The sequence below is a fragment of the Lethenteron reissneri genome, chromosome 50 (genome assembly GCF_015708825.2).
Source record: "Lethenteron reissneri isolate LAM-NWPU_2019-01 chromosome 50, ASM1570882v1, whole genome shotgun sequence".
NCBI classification, from domain to species: Eukaryota; Metazoa; Chordata; class Hyperoartia; order Petromyzontiformes; family Petromyzontidae; genus Lethenteron; species Lethenteron reissneri.
Genome location: NC_083828.1, coordinates 8,255,352 through 8,274,009, shown reverse-complemented (window position 1 = coordinate 8,274,009; position 18,658 = coordinate 8,255,352). Strand labels below are relative to the sequence as shown.

The 18,658-nt window shown below is 49.8% G+C and overlaps 1 protein-coding gene across 2 annotated transcripts; it reads right to left on the bottom strand.

The window, feature by feature from the left end:
* Window positions 1-6,929: 6,929 nt before the first annotated feature.
* Window positions 6,930-14,486, bottom strand: LOC133355165 (uncharacterized). 2 transcript variants are annotated; one of them, XM_061572500.1, is made up of 3 exons: window positions 13,844-14,486; window positions 9,493-11,865; window positions 6,930-8,612 (listed from the first exon to the last, which is right to left on the bottom strand). In XM_061572500.1, the coding sequence occupies exons 2-3, from the start codon at window positions 10,861-10,863 to the stop codon at window positions 8,313-8,315; spliced, it is 1,671 nt and encodes a 556-aa protein (XP_061428484.1). In that variant the 5' UTR covers window positions 10,864-11,865; window positions 13,844-14,486; the 3' UTR covers window positions 6,930-8,312. The 2 variants fall into 2 exon arrangements, with proteins under 2 accessions (XP_061428484.1, XP_061428485.1); XM_061572501.1 differs by having other exon boundaries at window positions 14,253-14,486.
* Window positions 14,487-18,658: the final 4,172 nt, after the last annotated feature.

Below are 18,658 nucleotides of genomic sequence, written 5' to 3'. Positions count from 1 at the left end.
TGCAGTGTAAAGTTGATGTCCGATCCGGCGATACCGGCGAATACCGCTCCAAAGGCTGAGCACACACACACACACGTTGTTGTTTGTTGTTGTTGAAACAAGAGCGCAGGACGTACATCATCACCCCATGCAGACTCTTCGAGATTGGAGTGATAAGTACGGTAGAGTAAATACAGTGACTTTTTAGAGGAGATTCATTTGTCTGTTTATGTAAATTTCACGTAGTAAACAAACGTAAAATACACGGAAAATTTTTCACAACACCTAAAATTAGGCAATGCAAGAATGTGCCAAAACAAATAAGCAATTTTAAATAATTACTCTTTGGTTCTTTCGGTAAAGTCACGTAGAAAGAAATAATAATAATCGAATACGACGTTTCGATTGCAACACAAGCAACCATCATCAGGTACAAATGAATGAGAAAAACAAACATAGTCAAATGATAATTGGATTTTTACCCCTTTATCTGGCAACAAAACTGACACCTTTTTTTTACAAGGAGTCATGTTTGCATTGACCACAATACCTGCAGTCGGAATGCAAACAAAAAACATAACTCTGATAATGTATGCACTGTCCTTGAAATCGATTGGTCCACACTCGAGACAGCTTTCTTTAGAGCCTAGTCTCACATGGTGTTGGACCAGATGACGCCAAAAGGCGCACAACTCAAGGACAATGCACCATCAGAGTATGAGAGCTCGGGGTAAGCATTTACACCATTGGAACCTCCTTTGCCAGTAGCAAAATATGATAATTGGTTTTTATAGTCAACTCAGAAATACGATGCAATACAACACAGAGAGTCGGCCAACACAGCAGTCAACACCCCACCTGGTTAATTACGTTCTTCCAAAGATTGCTAAATTTGAGAGAGAGACAAAACACAGACACGGAGACACAAAGACAGACACACAAGCAGAAAGAGAGAACACACAGAAACACACAGAAAGAGACACGCAAAGACACACTGAAATAGAGAAGGCGGGGGGGGGGGGAGTAATTCCTGCAGCCACAAAAGCTTCGAGTCTAGTTTGACCCACCTTTACGGGGAAGATTTCCGTGTTTGTTTCACACTTAACTTCTAATTTAGCAATCTTTGGGAGAACGTAATCAACCAGGCTATGCGTTAACTGTGTGTTAGCCGACTCTGTGTTGTTGTATTGCACTACACTTCCTACTTTTACAAAATTTGCTTTCTCCGTGCTTGTCTATTCTCCAGGGTCATCCGCCCGCTATGGGCAAGAAATCCACACAACTCTCTCATTGTTCTCTACCCCAAACCCCTCCACCCCTCTGCCCCCCCCCCCTCTCTCTCTAAGGCCTCGACACAGATGTGTTGTCTTTCTGTCTTTGTGTGTGTCTGTGTTCTCTCTCTGCTTGTGTGTCGCTGTGTCACCGTGTCTGTTTTGTCTCTCTCTCAAATTTAGCAATCTTTGGAAGAACGTAATCAACCAAGTAGGGTGTTGACAGCTGTTGGCCGACTCTGTGTTGTATTGAATTGTATTTCTGAGTTTACTATGTTCGTTTTTCTCATTCATTCGTACCTGATAATGGTTGCTTGTGTTGCAATCGAAACGTCGTATTCTATTATTTCGTTCTACGTAACTTTACCAAAAGGAACCAAAGAGTCATTCCTGCAGTCACGAACGCTTCGAATCTAGTTAGAATTTTAAATAATGTCGTGATTATCCGGCGTTTCTGAAAATCCTGCGCCCCCTTCATCCCGAAACCGCCAGATAACCGATGATCTACTGCGTGTATGGCGTACCCTTACACCCTGCCGAGACGTACCCACATTTTACCCCACCGTACGCGTTCTGCCGATCACCTTCGCTCTCCCCATTTACGCCGCGCGGTGGACACAGATTTAGGAGATTTAGGAAACGTTCCCATCGTTATTTCAAATGCCACGCCGGGAGATTGAATCGGCGACCTCCGGATTGCAAGCAACGTGTTGCTCATCGTTGGCATTACGGCGGGCGTTCCCGGCGTTCAGCGGTGCAATTCCGTAAACGATGGTTCTACTTGGGGTGGAACGGTGGCACAGCATCTTCTTGGTTCTTTCGGTAAAGTCACGTAGAAGGGAAGTAATAAAATAATAAAAATAAAACGTAATAAAATAAAATAAAACGTAATTAAATAAAATAATTCTCACGACGTTTCGGCTACAACGTAAGCAGCCGTCTTCAGGTGGCACAGCAGTTAGCAACGCCGCGTTATCAGCCGGGCGACCCGAGTTTGTATTCCCGTGGCACGGCCGACGTGAGTTGGCAAGCGACATCCGAACCGGTTCCTTGGATCCCTCCTCCATCAACCCAAGCCGACCAGCATGGTGAAGTGTCGTCAAAAGCGCCGTGACCGAAGGGCGTGGTGAGCAATTCGTCCAGCAGTGGCTCAACCGAGGGCTGGACAAAACACAACGCGCTCTGCTCGGTGTTGTATTGACGTCTATTCAGTATTTCATGAGAGCGCGTACATTCCTGTTTTGCTTGACGCTCCGTTGCATAGCAAAGTAACCATCGCGGCGGGGATAATACACGTATATAATACAATTAATTGAATTTGCACTTCATACACAAGTGACTGTTTTTTTTTCACTGTTGGCATTGATTTTAATTGTTAATAAGAGATATTTGAAAGTTCGTTTTGACATTTCAAAAACAATTGATACGCATGAAAGGACACCCCCCCCCCAAAAAAAATAACGAAGCCATTGCATACTTTCAAAGGCAAACAGATATGCATTTCATGAACATTCAAACATTTGCGCTCAATGTAAAATTCACTTTTTGCATCAAAATCATAGGGTACGGTATACAAAAAGCGAAGCAGTAAAGACATGGTGATATCCATTCTTAAATATGGTGGCATATATATGATCGATGCAGTCCTCCAAGCGCTCAGATCCACAGGATTTACAATCAACTGAGCAATCGGAGTCAGCCCTGAATCGAGTCAACGATGTCTTTGTTCACCCAGTAGAGTGATGTCATTCGCAGCGAGCAGGTCGACCGGGACTCAACTCGGACCATCATCCCTCCGGGGTCGATAATTGAGTACCCACTCAGAAGGAAGGTCAACGGTGATCGTCATGTGCAAGGGATTGCCCCCCTCCCCCGTCACAGGAATGTGGAATTTCCAATGTTGACTCAGAGTAGCCAATGGAGAAAAAGAGCGCGTCACCACGTTACTTATCCAAGCAGGAGCATGCTCCACAACTTTCTAGCACCCTGGCGAGGTGGTGCTAATTTTACTGACCCTGGAGGATGGCATCGATTACGGTAGAGAGGTGGTGATCATGATTGTTTTTACCATGAAGATTGACGATCGGGCCTTTTAACGCATCATCCCAATGACAGTAACGTACAAAGTCACGACTGCCAGTCGCGATTCGATAAAATAATTATGTTTTTGACGCGTTTTTTTGGGCCTTTCTTTGCCCGTGTTTTTTCTTTGTTTTAGCTCCACGAACTTGAAGCTAACGCAAGTACAACATTATCTACATATACAGTTCAACAAGTCCCTTTTGGGTTCGATCGCGTAATAATGTGTCGGAAAACCCGCCACCAACATCGAGGACAAACGATCCTCACACGCACGACCTGACGCCGTGCACAGGTATTGCGAACGCAACAATCAATTTGACCCTATGATTTGATGCGTATTTTACCGCGTGCCGAACGACGATGATGATGATGACGACAGAGACGCTTAAGAGAGTGGTGCTTGCGCCCGGGGGAGTTCGGTGGACGCGAGCTGTGGAAAACGTCGCGACGGGATGGGTCGACCGGGTATGGAAACAACCAACGTGCCCCAGACCAGCAAGAATGGCATCAAGCAATGATTCTCAACTCCAGTTCTCACCACCCGGGGGAGGCGGGGGAGGGGGGTTCACCTTCCAGCGATTAGCATTCTCTTGTATGCATATGATGGTTCGTAGTCACGAGAAGCTGTACTGTGGTGGTAAGGGAGGAGGTGGGTCATATATCACTTCATTATTACGCTTGTTTAACCAGGACATCCTCACCGTGTCTCGGCACACTTCTTCAGGAGGGTCCTGCCAATCAATATGTTGCAGCCGGGGGGGGGCGGGGGAGATGATCGCCACGTTTATTCCAGTCGAGCTATTTGCGATGTAATTTTTTGTTACACTATTTAACGACTGGAGTTGAGAGACTGGCTGGTGTCGAAGACGTTATGAGCTGGGGGGATAGGGGGGCACAATGAGAGTCGGAGGAGAAAAGGGAAAGTCCTGTAATTGGATTTGAACTTCAGACGATGTCGGCAAACGCGCACGAGCAGAGGGAAGGGAGTTCCCAACCGCTCAACGGGCCCACAACGTAGCAGATCCAGGAGGTTATCACACGTGACATTAAGGCCTGTGGCTTCGTCGAGGCTGGATCGCCGTTTGCGTAGCCGCGACGCATCGCAGAGTGATCTAACGGAACGTGTAGCCGTGTCGCGCGAGGACACGGTCACACAGAGCACCCCCCCCACAACACTGTGGCGTTCAAAACCCACAATAAAAAACCCTTAGAGTTACACGGGCAGTAAAATATAAATGTCACATCGATCGAGAAATCACCGCTAAAGACACCTGTAAAAAAACACTCCCCTTTCCACCGAATTGCCGTGCAAACAGGAAATAGCAATAAATGGCTCTGGTGTTTTTGTTGTTGCACCACATGTACGAGATTATGTACGGGCCTTGTTCAGTCTACTGCTGCGTGAGCGCTTCCCCACGCTTGTTCGGGTCGTGGGGGTTAACTTGAGGACAGAGGTCGCAACCGGGTACCCGATACCCGTACCCTACCCGATACCCGGCTACCTGTACCCGGCCGGGTACGGGTACCCGTTTGCGACCCTGGTGCGGCCGGGTACGGGTAGACCGTGAGTCACTGGTGAGTAACTGTTTGTCACTCATTTCCCAACGTCTTGTCTCTTCTCACAATTCAAGTTCCTAGAATCAACCCACCTGCACCTGCAACATGGCTTCATCCCAGAGGTCGCAATCAGGTACCCGATACCCGTACCCTACCCGTACCCGGCCGGGTACGGGTACCCGTTTGCGACCCTGGTGCGGCCGGGTACGGTAAGGAATCAAAACCCGTTTGCGACCTCTGCTTGAGGATGCATCACCACACTGGCCAGGTGCAGGTTGGTGAAGGCGGGGAAGCACAGAGATGGCGGCACACACGTGGAGCACAGACGTGCAGTACAACGTATTCCGCTGCACTGCCCTCTGCTGCGCTACCACGTAGCTCCGCAGCAGCCTATAGCAACCTGTTTGTGTGTGGCGGTGGCACATTCAGGCACTATACAGGCTCAACTCTGCTCGGCCTGCCAAAAGCAATGTTTGTTGTACACAAGCACACTGGGCACAAGATTCGTGCACATCAGAAGCAGCAGTGGCGTAACTGTTCACACCCATTCTCTTCCACGATGCAATCTCGTGCTAACAATACAGAACCACGATTCGATTCTCAAGAACAGTGTCATTAACACACTCTGTTGTGTGTGGCATTCATAGTGGTTGAAATCACGTTTCGACAATTAGACCAATAAAAAAGAGTGCAAAGGATTAAAGGGAAAACGGTGCAGCCCTTACGATTGCTCACCCCCCTCTCATCACTGCTTGCGCGAGAGCCTCCACCGGGGAGCTCTAGACTAGGGGTGTCAAACTCAATTGGACCGCGGGGCAGGTTTGGATTCAAATGCACCTCCAGCGGGCCACAAAGTTTGGCCTATGAAAAGTAAAAGCATAGTGAAACGGGTCTTAACGTCTTCTTGGTTCTTTCGGTAAAGTCACGTAGAAGGGAAGTAATAAAATAATAAAAATAAAACATAATAAATATTTTATTTTATTGCTTTATTTGTATTAAAAAATAATACAAATAAAACATAATACGTCACGTAGAAGGGAAGTCATAGAATAATAAATATAAAGCATAATAAATATATTATTTTATTGTGTTTTATTTTTATTATTTTTAAATATTTTTCAGATTTTTTTATAAAAATAAAAACATAATAAATAATATATTTATTATGTTTTCTTTTTATTATTTTATTACTTCCCTTCTACGTGACTTTACCGAAAGAACCGAGAAGATGAATCCCTGCAGTCACGAAAGCTTTAAATCGGGTCTTAACTTACCGATTCAAAATATGACTAGCGCGTGAAAAGAGAACCAACTTATTTTTGTTTCGCGGCAATGGTGTGCCAAATCTCCCGTTGCATTGACCGATTTAAATTCAGGTTGAATTTAGGTAGAGGTTAAAAAATATATATATACGTTAAAAGTCGTAAAAAATTTAAACACGTGGCGGGCCAAAGGGGACCTGGTCCGGCCCGTAGACCGGTACGTTTGATGTTTCTCTCCGCCTGATGAAGATCGCTTGTGTTGCCCGCAAAACGTCGTGGGTTTTTTGCTTTTATTATTTTAAATTTGTAATTTTTTCATTTAAAAATTTCTATCTACGTGAAGAATATGTTCGATACCCCTGGTATCGACGGTGTCTGGCCCAGTCTGCCACGCTAGCCAAAAGTCTCAGTCGAGGGGAATGTGTCCAAACTTTGCTGCATGGCACGGACATGGGTTGAATTGGCTGTACGTATGTTGTACGTACGTTGAACTCCTTTGGCACCGTATGTAGCCAACCGTGCTAAACTATTCAACCATCTTAAAACTATTCATAATCAACGTTTTTGGGTTTAGATCGCGTTATTTATAAATGTGTCGTAACCCTCCACCACCCGACACGGCCAATCAGTAAAAAAGTGTCACGTTGACAAAAGACAATTAGTTCACTGCTTTAGCCCACCGGTGTGTTGAAGCGTGAAACCACAACATTTACAATTTGTGTCGGGTGGTGGAGGGTTACGACACATTTATAAATAACGCGATCTAAACCCAAAAACGTTGATTATGAATAATATTGGTCGCGAAAGCCTACGTGTTAAACTATCTTAAAACTAAACTATTTTACATTTTACCAGGTAAAGGCCCACTGAGCTATATAGCTCTTTTTCAGAAGCGAACTGGCCACAAATGATAGCTCAACTAAGTGGCTTATCATGTGGAAATTTATAGCTGCCAAATACTCTAAATGCATTTTTTATAAATGTGGAGGGATACATCGGTGGACCTGGAGAAAAATCCAAGCGACCACGGGGAGAAAACGCAAACTCCAAATATACAGCAGGCGTCAGGGTCGGGATCGAACCCACGACCTCCTGTATACCAAGCGAGGTAGTTAACATCTCGCCACCACAGCGCCCAGAGATGCGGCTGTGTTGTCCACCCAGCGGTGTAAACTGGGCACTGAAGATCCAAGGATTTAAGGAATGTGCACCCCTGTGAACCGCCCCGCCCAGAAAAGTGCGTCGGTTTATGAAAGATTCAAAAACTTTCAAATTGTGTTTTAAATGCACCCATAGTTCCACCTTCATTATTCACAAAGTAATTCACCTTATACGCAGGGGACCATGGTCGAGACAACCAGTCCCTGGACGAATGGGTCGCGGGAATTTTCCCCGACGTCACGCGGAATAAAAGTTCGCTCACCCGCTCATGAATGCCCCACTCGCGGCATGGAAACGACCCGATGCATGGCTTCTCGTCAGGCACCGACTCTTTACATTCGTGCCGTCATGCAGGGTACCAGCACAACAGCTGGGAGCACGGTGTAATGGCTTAACAGTCTGACCAGGAACGTCCAAACAGTTATTGTTTGGACGTTTCTTAATCAAAAACAATGCCAGTCGAGAGGTCAACTCCATCCCTTCAGAGGAAGATTAATGTGTGAGTGTTGAATTTCTTTCGCACCGTATGTAGCCAACTGCGCTAATCGGAGGTGCGGTGAAGTCAACAGTGGGCCGTCCTACGGAAGGTGCGATCCCTGCGAAATTAATGTGGAGTTTCCGTTCATGGCTTAGGTTCGTCGACGGAGGAGAGCACTACACTGCACTCACGTGAGAGCAGTCGTTTCACTTGAACACTAACCCAGGACTCAAACCCAGGTCCTGGTCGTGTGCTGGTGCAGCGGACCCTGGAAGGGTTAAAGTCCTCCACGATGTCGACAGTAGAAATGGGACAACGAGTTGATCAACCCGATTATTCGATTATAATTCGTTATCGACCACTCGTTTGTGGCCTCTATAAAATGGTCGCCGCCACGCCCCTCCCAGTCACCTCCCGTCCAGCCTGACATGGGCGGCAGCAGAAGCAGAGACGTTTCGTGCGGAAATATTTCCGTGATATCCAAGCAACCGAGTAATCGATCACCCGACCGGCGGTAATCGATTACTTGAATAATTGGGAGGATTCCGGTTGTATCGTACGAACTTCAACACCCGGTTTTGAATTGTCCTGGCAATCGTTAACCTCGTCGATGCCAACCTCGTCGATGCCAACCTCGTCGATGCTATCCTCGCTCCCAAAGAACTCGTCGCCATCACACGCGGGGGAGGTGAGGCCTCGCTGGATGACGTTGTTGCTGCCCACTTGAACGTTCTGCACGCCGGTGATGTTGATGATGTTGATGTTCTGTGCTCCTCCGACACTCGCGTTTTGGGACGGAGAGCCCACGGGTGGAAAGTTGACCTGCAGTCGCGGCAGAGAGAGAGAAAGGGGAGGTCAAAGAGTGATCAATGTGAGCAATTGCACATCGGATCAATGCAAGAGTGGATCAATGTGATCAATTCAAAAGCAAATCTATACAGGAGTGGATTAATCAATGCCCTATGTGTAACTATTTTGTGCATATGACCAAATCACCTCCCGCACCTCCGATTAGCACAATTGGCTACATCCAGTGCGAAAGAAGTTCAAAGTACAGGGACTCCTTACGGACAAATTAGGTTCCAGAGGTCTGTTCGGAAGTCGATTTGTTCGTAAGTACAACTTTACTCCATGTTGTACGGCATGTAGCCTAAACATGGGGAATGGCTTTAAAACTTGTATACTCTCCTGCAGATGTAGATGCCACCACCGCCATTTATTGCACGGCCGTTGAACTTACGACAGGTTTGTTCGAATCTCTGAAATTTCGTGAGTCGAATGTTGGTAAGTAGAGGAGTCCCTGTACATACATACCTCGGAATGCATTTGACCTGCGCTGAAGTCAGAAGCTAGGCAGGGTTGAGCCTGGGCAACACCACCTTGCGTGCCAGTAGAATGATTGGTATGCAAGAGAAGGGGCGATTCTGACAGGCACCGCCTCGCTGCCCGATAGGTTTGGGTGTATGCATGCGCCTCCACCAAACCCAGAGGGAGCAGAATGAGTAATAGCAGCCAGGAACAAAATTTGTCAAAATCGAATAATTACCCAAAAATTAGTGGATTGAGGAAAAAAAAAACATCGCAACGTTGCCACCCTACCGGCAGACTTTACTTATCAAACACAGGCCTGCCTTGGTGACAGCCTTGCGCTGTAATATCGCCACGGGTAACAACGCGGTGAACGGAACATGATGAACCCAACCTGCACGGTGTGTCCCTCCAAGTTCATGTTGCCGATACAGCTGCCGCCAGCGCCGCCGCCGCCAGCGCCGCCGCCGCCGCCCTCGGCAGCACACCCGTGGTTCAATCCGCCCGGTGGTGGCGACCGACCGCCCTCCTGCGCTTCCATCCCGCCGAACCCATGAGCCTCTGGGCCACCGTCTTCCGGTTGGTGAGCGGCTACCGGAGGCATCGCGAGCAGAGCGGCCTCCAAATCCCGCTGCTGCTGCTGCTGCCGCTGCTGCTGCTGCCGCTGCTGCTGCTGCTGCTGCTGCCGCTGCCGCTCTTTGACGACGCGAGCCCTCAACTCCATCCTCAGGCGCTGCTTCTCCGCCTCCCACACCCTCTTCTGCTTGCTAACCTTCTTGCTGTTCAAGGTGAGGCACGCCTTCTTCGCGAAGGTTTTAAGTGCCATGTCCAGGGGGTTGATGGCCTGCAGAGCGAAGGGTATCTGGTTCTTCAGAAGGCGTTGCGTGCGCGGCAGCAGCGGGATGACCGTGTTGTACTTGTGCGTCTTGTTGATGGAGTTCATGAGCGTGGCGTGCGTGGTGAACTGCATCCAGGTGTGGACGAAATTGGAGGTCATCAGCAGCAAGGTGTAGGCCGAGTTGTCAACGGCCTTTTCCACGCTCCCGATTTGATGCTCGCCGCCCACCTGGAGGTCCTCAAAGGTGGCGCCAGGCTTGATGTCGAGATTTTCCAGCTCAACCTTCACCTGCTCCGCGATATCGTTGTCTTCAGCGTCGTGCAGGATCACAAATGTGTAGAACTCCTCCTCCTCCTCCTCGTCCACCTCCACCTCATCCTCCCCGTGCCCGTCGTTTGTTGGTCCTCCTCCCTGCAGGCTCACAGGGGAATTCACCAAACTGCCGGACAAACCCCCCGAAACTGGCGTCGCTGGCGTTGGCGGTGGCGATGGCGTCGCGCCGGGTGACGACGCCTTGCCCCGCAAAGGCTGCAGCACGATCGTGGGACTCAAGTTGAGGTTGCCCATCTGCGAGACGAGCGAGGAGCCATCTTGGCCAGAATCGAAGACGGGACCTGTGGGCGAGAAGGAGCCCAGCGTCTCGTGCTGAATGCTGTGCCCGTCCGAAGCGTGGCGTCTGTCTGGCGCGCCCTGGTAACGGTTTGACCTCATGCTGTCGTAACTGCCCAGCGGGGGGTTTCCACCATAGGATCGGGCGGAGCCGATGGATGGTGACAGCAGCCTGACCATAGCACGAAGATTGACGCGCATAGTTGCAAATGATGGGCTCGTCAGGCACCGCATCTGGCGACAAGGAACTGTCGCCCTGCAGTGAGGGTTGGACACCCCTATACTGCCCAGGGTCAATGTTAGAACGTCGCATCCCATTCGATGGATGAGAGGCGTGCGACATTACGGCTGCAGGATGCTGAGAGAGCTGTGGTAAGACGTTACACACCGGAGTATTCTGCTGAACAGGCTGCTGTGGCTGTTGCTGCTGCTGTGGATGCCGTTGCTGCTGTTGCTCCTGCGGATGCTGTTCCTGCTGTGGATGCCGGTGCTGCTGCTGCTTGTGCTGATTGCAACCCAGTGCCACAGTGGGCAGGCTCTCGGTGCTGAACTTTATGTCGAGCGAATTTGGAAGGCAGCTTGCGGGCATCGTCTTCAGCGCCTGGGGCCTGCTGCCGCCGCTGCAATCGCTGCCAGCAGCGGAAGCAGTCTTGCATCACTGGGTCCGCCTCGCGGTCGCTGCTCGCACGCACGTCAGTCGCAATCGACGGCCCCCTCCTTGGGTCACTGTATTGGAGCGCGGCCAGGCCGGACCTCAGCGGCCCGATGCTCTCTTGGGAGGAGCTGCCCTCGAGAGGGGCGCTGGGGTTTCGCCCAAAGTCCTGCAGGTACCTCATGATGAGTGTGCAGTCCCCTTCGAAGTGGGGAGCTGGGAAAGAGTGAAGACCCTGGTTCTGCACGTGATCAAGTGCATCGATCAGGAAGCGCCACTGGCCCACTGGATGTTCCATTCCTCGCAAATGTGCTCGCATTTGCCCGAGATATTCGTCGCTCACACTTTTGAGGTAAGACAAGATTTTGGGGGTTGCGTCCGTCTCCATCGCCCCGTCGAGTCACCGTCGCCAAGACCCCTCTTTGAAAGTAATTATCCTTAAGATCCACGCTGTCTGGTGGGTTTACTCGATCACTGCGTGCATGCCCTCATCGTGTAAATATTCGGCCAGGGCTCCCCCCGTAAGTGCACGTGCGATAACGAAACTGATGTTGTAGAGACGGCGACACCAACGGTGTGAGAATCGGAAAGGAATTTGTGCAATGGGGTGAAGAAAGCCGATTCCAACAACGCTTGGGAGTGACGGAGGCAACGGTCAGTCAGCCGCCCTACCAAACGCACAGACGCAGAGAACCACACAACACAAGTGATGTTATGTTAGCGAGCACCTATTCAGGCCAGCACGAAGAATGGTCCAACAACCTCAGAACAGTTTGGAAAGTCCTTCATCCAGCAATTTTGTTTCATACTTTTTATCCCATGGCATCAAATTATGCGTGGACTCAATTAATTGCGATAGAAGTAACAATCAGCATCAACCGTAGATCAATCCAACGAGGAATTGTCTTCCACAAGGCCTTGGCATCTCTTACGGCCTTGCGATGCAGCAATCTATCTCGCCTCCTGCAGACAAGCCATTTCCCTCCATCTCTGTGGTGGATGAAACTGAGGCGTATCCTTTCCCTGGGCTGCCACTCTATGGTTAGTCTCGACTACAGGCCATGTGTCGCCATAACGCATCCGTCCCACTCAACGTTAACTTAACAATCAATACGATGTCATTAACAGTGGGGTTTTTTTTTACTCTGGACTTTGATGGCTAAATGAAAACAAGTATTTGGTGGTGCTGCTGCTGCTGCATTGGCAGTGATACACAAGGACACATTAACAAACTCAACACAATCATTCATAATAACAACAGTATGTGGTATTAAAAGGGAAACAAACGAGAGGCGAGAGAAGTGGAGTAGAGAAGTGCAGTAAATAAGGAACAGTCATCCTTATCCACTCTACCTCCATAGCTTTTAGGTAATATGAAGGGTCATTGCCTGAAATGTCACCAATTATATATTTTTTCATCTTTAAGGCCACACCATTATTGAAGACTGTTACGTTGTTTTTAGCCAAATTTGAACTCTACTACCATCAGATAAACCATTAACTTGAGAACGCAAGAGGCCAGTCAATAGAGTTGGTTGGAGTTCAGCAGAATTCTGCCTCACGCATCCCCCGTGGATGTCACGCATTTCCCTGTGATTCTCACCCATTACCCGTGGGTCCCACACATTTACCCGTCGGTGCCACGCGTTATCCACGAGTCTCACATTATATCTGTGGAGCTCACCCATTGCTCATGAGTCTTAAGCGTTATCCGCGAGTTTCACCCATTACCCCGTGGATCTCACCCATTTTTACCCGTGGGTCCCACACATTTACCCGTCGGTGCCACGCGTTATACGCGAGTCTCGCATTATATCTGTGGAGCTCACCCATTGCTCATGAGTCTTAAGCGTTATCCGCGAGTTTCACCCATTAACCCGTGGATCTCACCCATTTTTACCCGTGGGTCCCACACATTTACCCGTCCGTGCCACGCGCTATATCCGCGAGTCTCACATTATATCTGTGGAGCTCACCCATTGCTCATGAGTCTTAAGCGTTATCCGCTAGTTTCACCCATTACCCAGTGAATCTCACCCATTTTTACCCATGGGTCCCACGCGTTATCCCCGAGTCTCACGCGTTCCGTGTGGATCTCACGCATACCCCGTGATTCTCACCCATTACCCCTGGGTGTCACCCATGCCACGCGTTATCCGTGAGTCTCACCCATCATATCATCCCATATCCGTGGGTGCCACGCGTTATCCGTGTCTCACCCATCATATCATCCCATATCCGTGGGTGCCACGCGTTATCCGTGAGTCTCACCCATCATATCATCCCATATCCGTGGGTGCCACGCGTTATCCGTGAGTCTCACCCATCATATCATCCCATTTACCCGTGGGTGCCACGCGTTATCCGTGAGTCTCACCCATCATATCATCCCATATCCGTGGGTGCCACGCGTTATCCGTGGGTATCACCCATCACCCCGTGGATCTCACCCATTTACCCGTGGGTCCCACGCGTTATCCGTGAGTCTCACCCATCATATCATCCCATATCCGTGGGTGCCACGCGTTATCCGTGAGTATCACCCATCACCCCGTGGATCTCATCCAATTTACCCGTGGGTCCCACGCGTTATCCGTGGGTATCACGAATTCTCCGTGAGTCTCACGGCGGCAGTAGCCGACTTACCACGAACTTCCGACTTGACCTCTCCACCGCTGGATAGATTCCTGCCTCTCCACGGTGACAAATCACCAAGTGGCTGTGACGGTCCCACCTGATGACGGAGACTTGTGTTGCCTCCGAAACGTCGTGATCTTTATTTTAATTAATTTTGATGTTTTACCTACGTGACTTTACCGAAAAAACCTAAGAATATGAATCATTGCAGTCACGAAAGCTTCAAATCTAGAAATCACGAAGTGGCTGTTTCGAAAAACAAAAGTCGGTTTTATTTTTCGCCGCGTTTAAACCTCGACACAGTGATCTCTTAAGTCAGACCCCCCTCGCCCACCCAACCAGCTTGTAGCACACGCTCGTAAGTACATTTTGTATAATTTTAAAGGCGTCTTAAAGATCTAACTTTAGCGAACTGTACCTTATGGGGGGGGCGGGCAGTCTTCCGGGTCTCACCACGACCCTACTTCGTACACGTCACTGGAGTTGCGTCGCGCTTAAAGGCCGCGCTGATACGGACTAACTCTCGTCTGCGCGTGTAGATGTTTACATCTTGACGCGTTTTATTTAAAGTTAAAATTGTTGTGATAACCGCTACCTCCACTCTTAACTCCCGGCAAAAAATTAGTTTTGGAATTAGAATCGATTCCCCGGGGGGAATTAGGTTCTCTACTGAATCGATTCGCCGGCGGGGGGGTGGATCGTCGCCTTCCGCCTGCTCTACCGAATCGATTCACAGTGGGATCGTTGCTTCCCCTGACCTAGCGAATCGATTCCCGGAGGTATGGCAGTGTTGCCATTGCAAAGGTTATCACCTCCGAGCCTCTAAAATGTTATGCTATTTAATTAAATTAAACTTTCTATAAAAGGGGATTTTTTTAATATGTGTGTCTGTTCGAAATGTTTAGCATATTTCCCATGTGGGTAGCTTCCAGACTGTACACAATGCAAAAAGCATAAAAGTAGACTTGTATTACTGGTAGGAATCACCTGGTTACACCAGCCCACAGGGGATTATTGTGTCCGTCCGTCGTGCATCAAAAATGGGAGGGCTGGGTGGAGAGGGGAGGGTGGGGAGGGACTGGGTGGGGAGGGTGGGGAGGGGCTGGGTGGGGAGGGGAGGGTGGGGAGGGACTGGGTGGGGAGGGGCTGGGTGGGGAGGGGAGGGTGGGGAGGGGCTGGGTGGGGGATGGGAGGGGTGGGGCTGGGTGGGGAGTGGCTGGTCACCCCGTGGTGCCCTTATAAAACTCAACGTTTAACCTACTCACGCCGGCTTGTGCCCGCCCTCACAGTCATATTTGCGGAATACACCACGCCGCCGTTGACCCTGAACATTGACCGAGCAACCCAACGTTCCTACCAGCTCCCTCCACAGGAATGTGTTTTTGGGGGGGGGGCGCAATAATGGATATATTTTGCAAGCAAGTGAGCGGTGACGTCACATCTGTGATGTCACCCGCATGCGGCAGCGTCACGCAGTCTGCCTGCTGACGTCACGCACCCCCCCCCCAAACCCTCCGCGTAGGCTGCGTATTAATCCAAGACAAGAATCCAAGTCTCGGGCGAAGCTGGGAAGTAGAGCTAGTGTTATTATAAAATAAGCCAAACAACACCCCTCCTTCTCCTTCACGTGCATATCTGTCCGTCCACATAAAATATATATAAACGGCATGTTTACTTGCTTTACATCCAATCAGCCAAACGTGCTGTTGTGGTGCCACGACCGCAGAGCAACGCCACAAGCGCCGCGACTCCCTCCCGGCCTCCGCAATAAACACGACACCCGCATGCAGCGCACCCACGTAGTGTCCTGGCGGGGGGTTGCCTGGCACATCAGGTTTTAATCCGAAGAGCCCCTAGGGGGAGAGTCCCACGGTTTCCCGGTGCCAGGAGATTGGCCGACCCCCACAGGACAGGTTACATTGCGGTGCCCCTAAATTGGCTTAAAATTGTATGGGCGCAAAAAAAAGAGATTCCCTGGGCCAACCGCAATGAGTTACTCACAACATTGGGGGGAGGACGGAGGGTGGAATATTAGGCGTAAAGAGCAAAACCGAAGGCTCAAACTACTGGGCACGAGAGAACAATGGGTAAGGCGTGGAAAGAGCAAAAAAAACAAAGGCACAAACTAAAAAATACGATGGGTGGAGGCGTAACGGATGCTCCAGATGAGGGCGGGGCATCAGTTGTAAATAAAAAGGTAGGCGAGTGATTGGCTGCGCAATGCAACGCCCCACCCGCTCGGGCCTTTGAAGTTTAGAGGATAAAGGTGGGAGCCCCGGGACGATTGGGTCAGTTGTCTTCAACCTCCGGGCCGTCCAGACCGAATCCCGGCCGGCCTGGCTCCTCGAACCGCTCGCAGCATCCATGTGATGCCAGCGAGTGCTGCTACGAGGTAGTGATAGGCGAGGTTTTCACTCGTCCTTCTCCCTCCGACTCTCACAGCATCGGTGCGACGCCGTGAGTACAGCTACGAGGTACGGGGTAGAACGTTTGTGTAACTGGGTTCATAGGCAGAGTTACGCTAGGCTTTCCTCCCGAAATATCCCTCCTCCGGGTAATGCGTTTTGGCGCAATTAATAAACTTTAGTTCAGAATATCGGTGTAGTGTGATTTCTGTGTGTGTGGGCAGAGCCTCGGCGTAGCGTTTGTGATCTGTGTGGCGCATCTGCGTGGAGAGACGGTGTGCCCGGCGTGAGAGTGAGCGCGGGGCTGCAGAGTGGCGGCTCGGGGTTGGTGTGTGAGGTGCGCATCTATTACCATCTATACGACCGCCACTGGTTACGCGGGTTTTCGCGCGGTGTGTATAAAACGTGCACCTGCTGCGCCGTGTGAGTGATTAAGGTGGGGGTCAGAGTGCGCTAAATCCACTCCCCACCGTTTGCGCGTAGATTACCATCTCTACGACCGCTATGGTTTACGCGGGGTGTGTAAGACAGACACACGTCTGCAACGTGGGGGTGCTGTGAGTGATTTGAGCGTGTCTGTGAGGCGCGTGTACTGCAGCACACAGAGCCGCCGTCGTTGGCGCGCGCTTGCGCTCACTTGCGTATTTACATAGCGAGCTTTACGCAGCACATTCACACAGTAGAAATAGCGTTAACGATGAGGCGTGCCCCATAGCCCTGTCCCAGCCGTTCCCCCCCCCATAAGCCTTAATCCGCTGTATGCACAGCGGATTAAGGCTTATGGAGGGGGGTAGGTGTGCATATTCATACAGCCGCCGTTTCTTTTCAGTTTATATTAGCATTAGCATTGCAGGCACGCGGATTAGGGCTTAACCACCAGGAGAGGCACGTGCATATTCATACTGATATTTTTAGCGCTAGCCTTTGTGTGCAACGAGCGCCTGCAGGGGCGCGTGCGTGCACGCAGCCACCTCTGTATTAGTGGTGGTGTACGTGTGCGTGGGGGAGATAACCCCGGGCGGTGGTGAGCCAGCCGAGTAGCAATGTCCCTCAGAGAGGGCGCTGGCGCGGGGGGGCCGATTACCCGATCCGCGGGGGCACGGCGAGACATGGCCGAAAAGGAGAAGGGGAGAGTGGAGGGAGTGGACGTCGTGCCCCGCCCACTCACGGGGAGCGGGGAGGTGGACGTCAGCCCCCTACACTGTTGAAAGTGCAAAACATCCAGCAGCTTTGGTTCAATATTATGAAAAATTGGGCCGGTTTCGACGTTTGCTGTCTCTTCTTGGTTCTTTCGGTAAAGTCACGTAGAATGGAAATAATAAAATAATAAAAATAAAACATAATAAAATAATTCTCACGACGTTTCGGCCACAACGCAAGCAGCCGTCCTCAGGTGAAGAACAGGTCCGTCGATATTATTTTATTTTATTATTTCCATTCTACGTGACTTTACCGAAAGAACCAAGAAGATGAATCCCTGCAGTCACGAAAGCTTCAAATCGAAATATTGCGTGTCTCATCAGCAGTCAGGCTTTCTTGAATCAATTACTGGTGAACTGCCAGATGGTTAGAGGTAAGGACCCCCTCTCTGTTGGATATGGGTCCGAGTTCAACATGAAACTATCAGAATTTGAATATTTAATTTACTAGCCTTTTGCCCGTCCGCGACGTGATATTCATTGCATCCATTCGTGTGCAATTTGTAAGGCTGCGGTGACACAGACTTATTTGATTTAAAGATTATAATCCCTTGTTCATCAGGCGCCTCGCCCCCCCCCCCCCCCCCCCATGTGGAGTGACGTCAGCCGCTAATTATTATTAATGCAGGAGGGGGGGGGGTCCATTTGAAGGACGTCATCTTATAATGATTATTAATGAGGGGGCTGTTCGATGTGGAGTGACGTCACCTGCACATCATTATTAATGAGGGGTGCTGGTCAATGTGGAGGGACGTCACGAGCGTCAAGGACAGACATTCTGGGTGATTATAGTAGGTATAACTGCAGGATGAATCCGATGAGCTATAAAACAGGTGGACTTCTCCACAATTCTGGCTGTCGCCTGATGAAACTAGTTATAATTACTGGCGAAACGTCGTACTCAGATTGTGAATGTTGTGGCTTGGCTCTCCAACACACCGGTGTGCTGTACTAGTGACGAATTGGCACGTTCTGTTTACATGACAGCCCTTACTAGTTGGCTGTGTCGGGTAGTGGTGAGTATAATGACAAATGTATTTATTTACACGCTCTAACCAAAAAAAACCCTCTTATGGATGATATTGGTCGCAAAAGCCTACGCGTTAAACCAGATAGAAAGCTCTTTTGTTCACAGATGCCCGGTCGGGGCACAGGTTAGTTCGTGGCAAGGTAAGGTAAAAGGTAAAAACAACGAGCCTACCTTTACCCTACCTTTTACC

Excerpts from the sequence above, each read along its gene's own strand:
- LOC133355165 (XM_061572500.1), bottom strand. The coding sequence starts at position 10,863 with ATGGGATGCGACGTTCTAACATTGACCCTGGGCAGTATAGGGGTGTCC. Across the intron at positions 8,613-9,492 it reads TGGAGGGACACACCGTGCAG|GTCAACTTTCCACCCGTGGG; the intron begins GTTGGGTTCATC and ends CCGCGACTGCAG.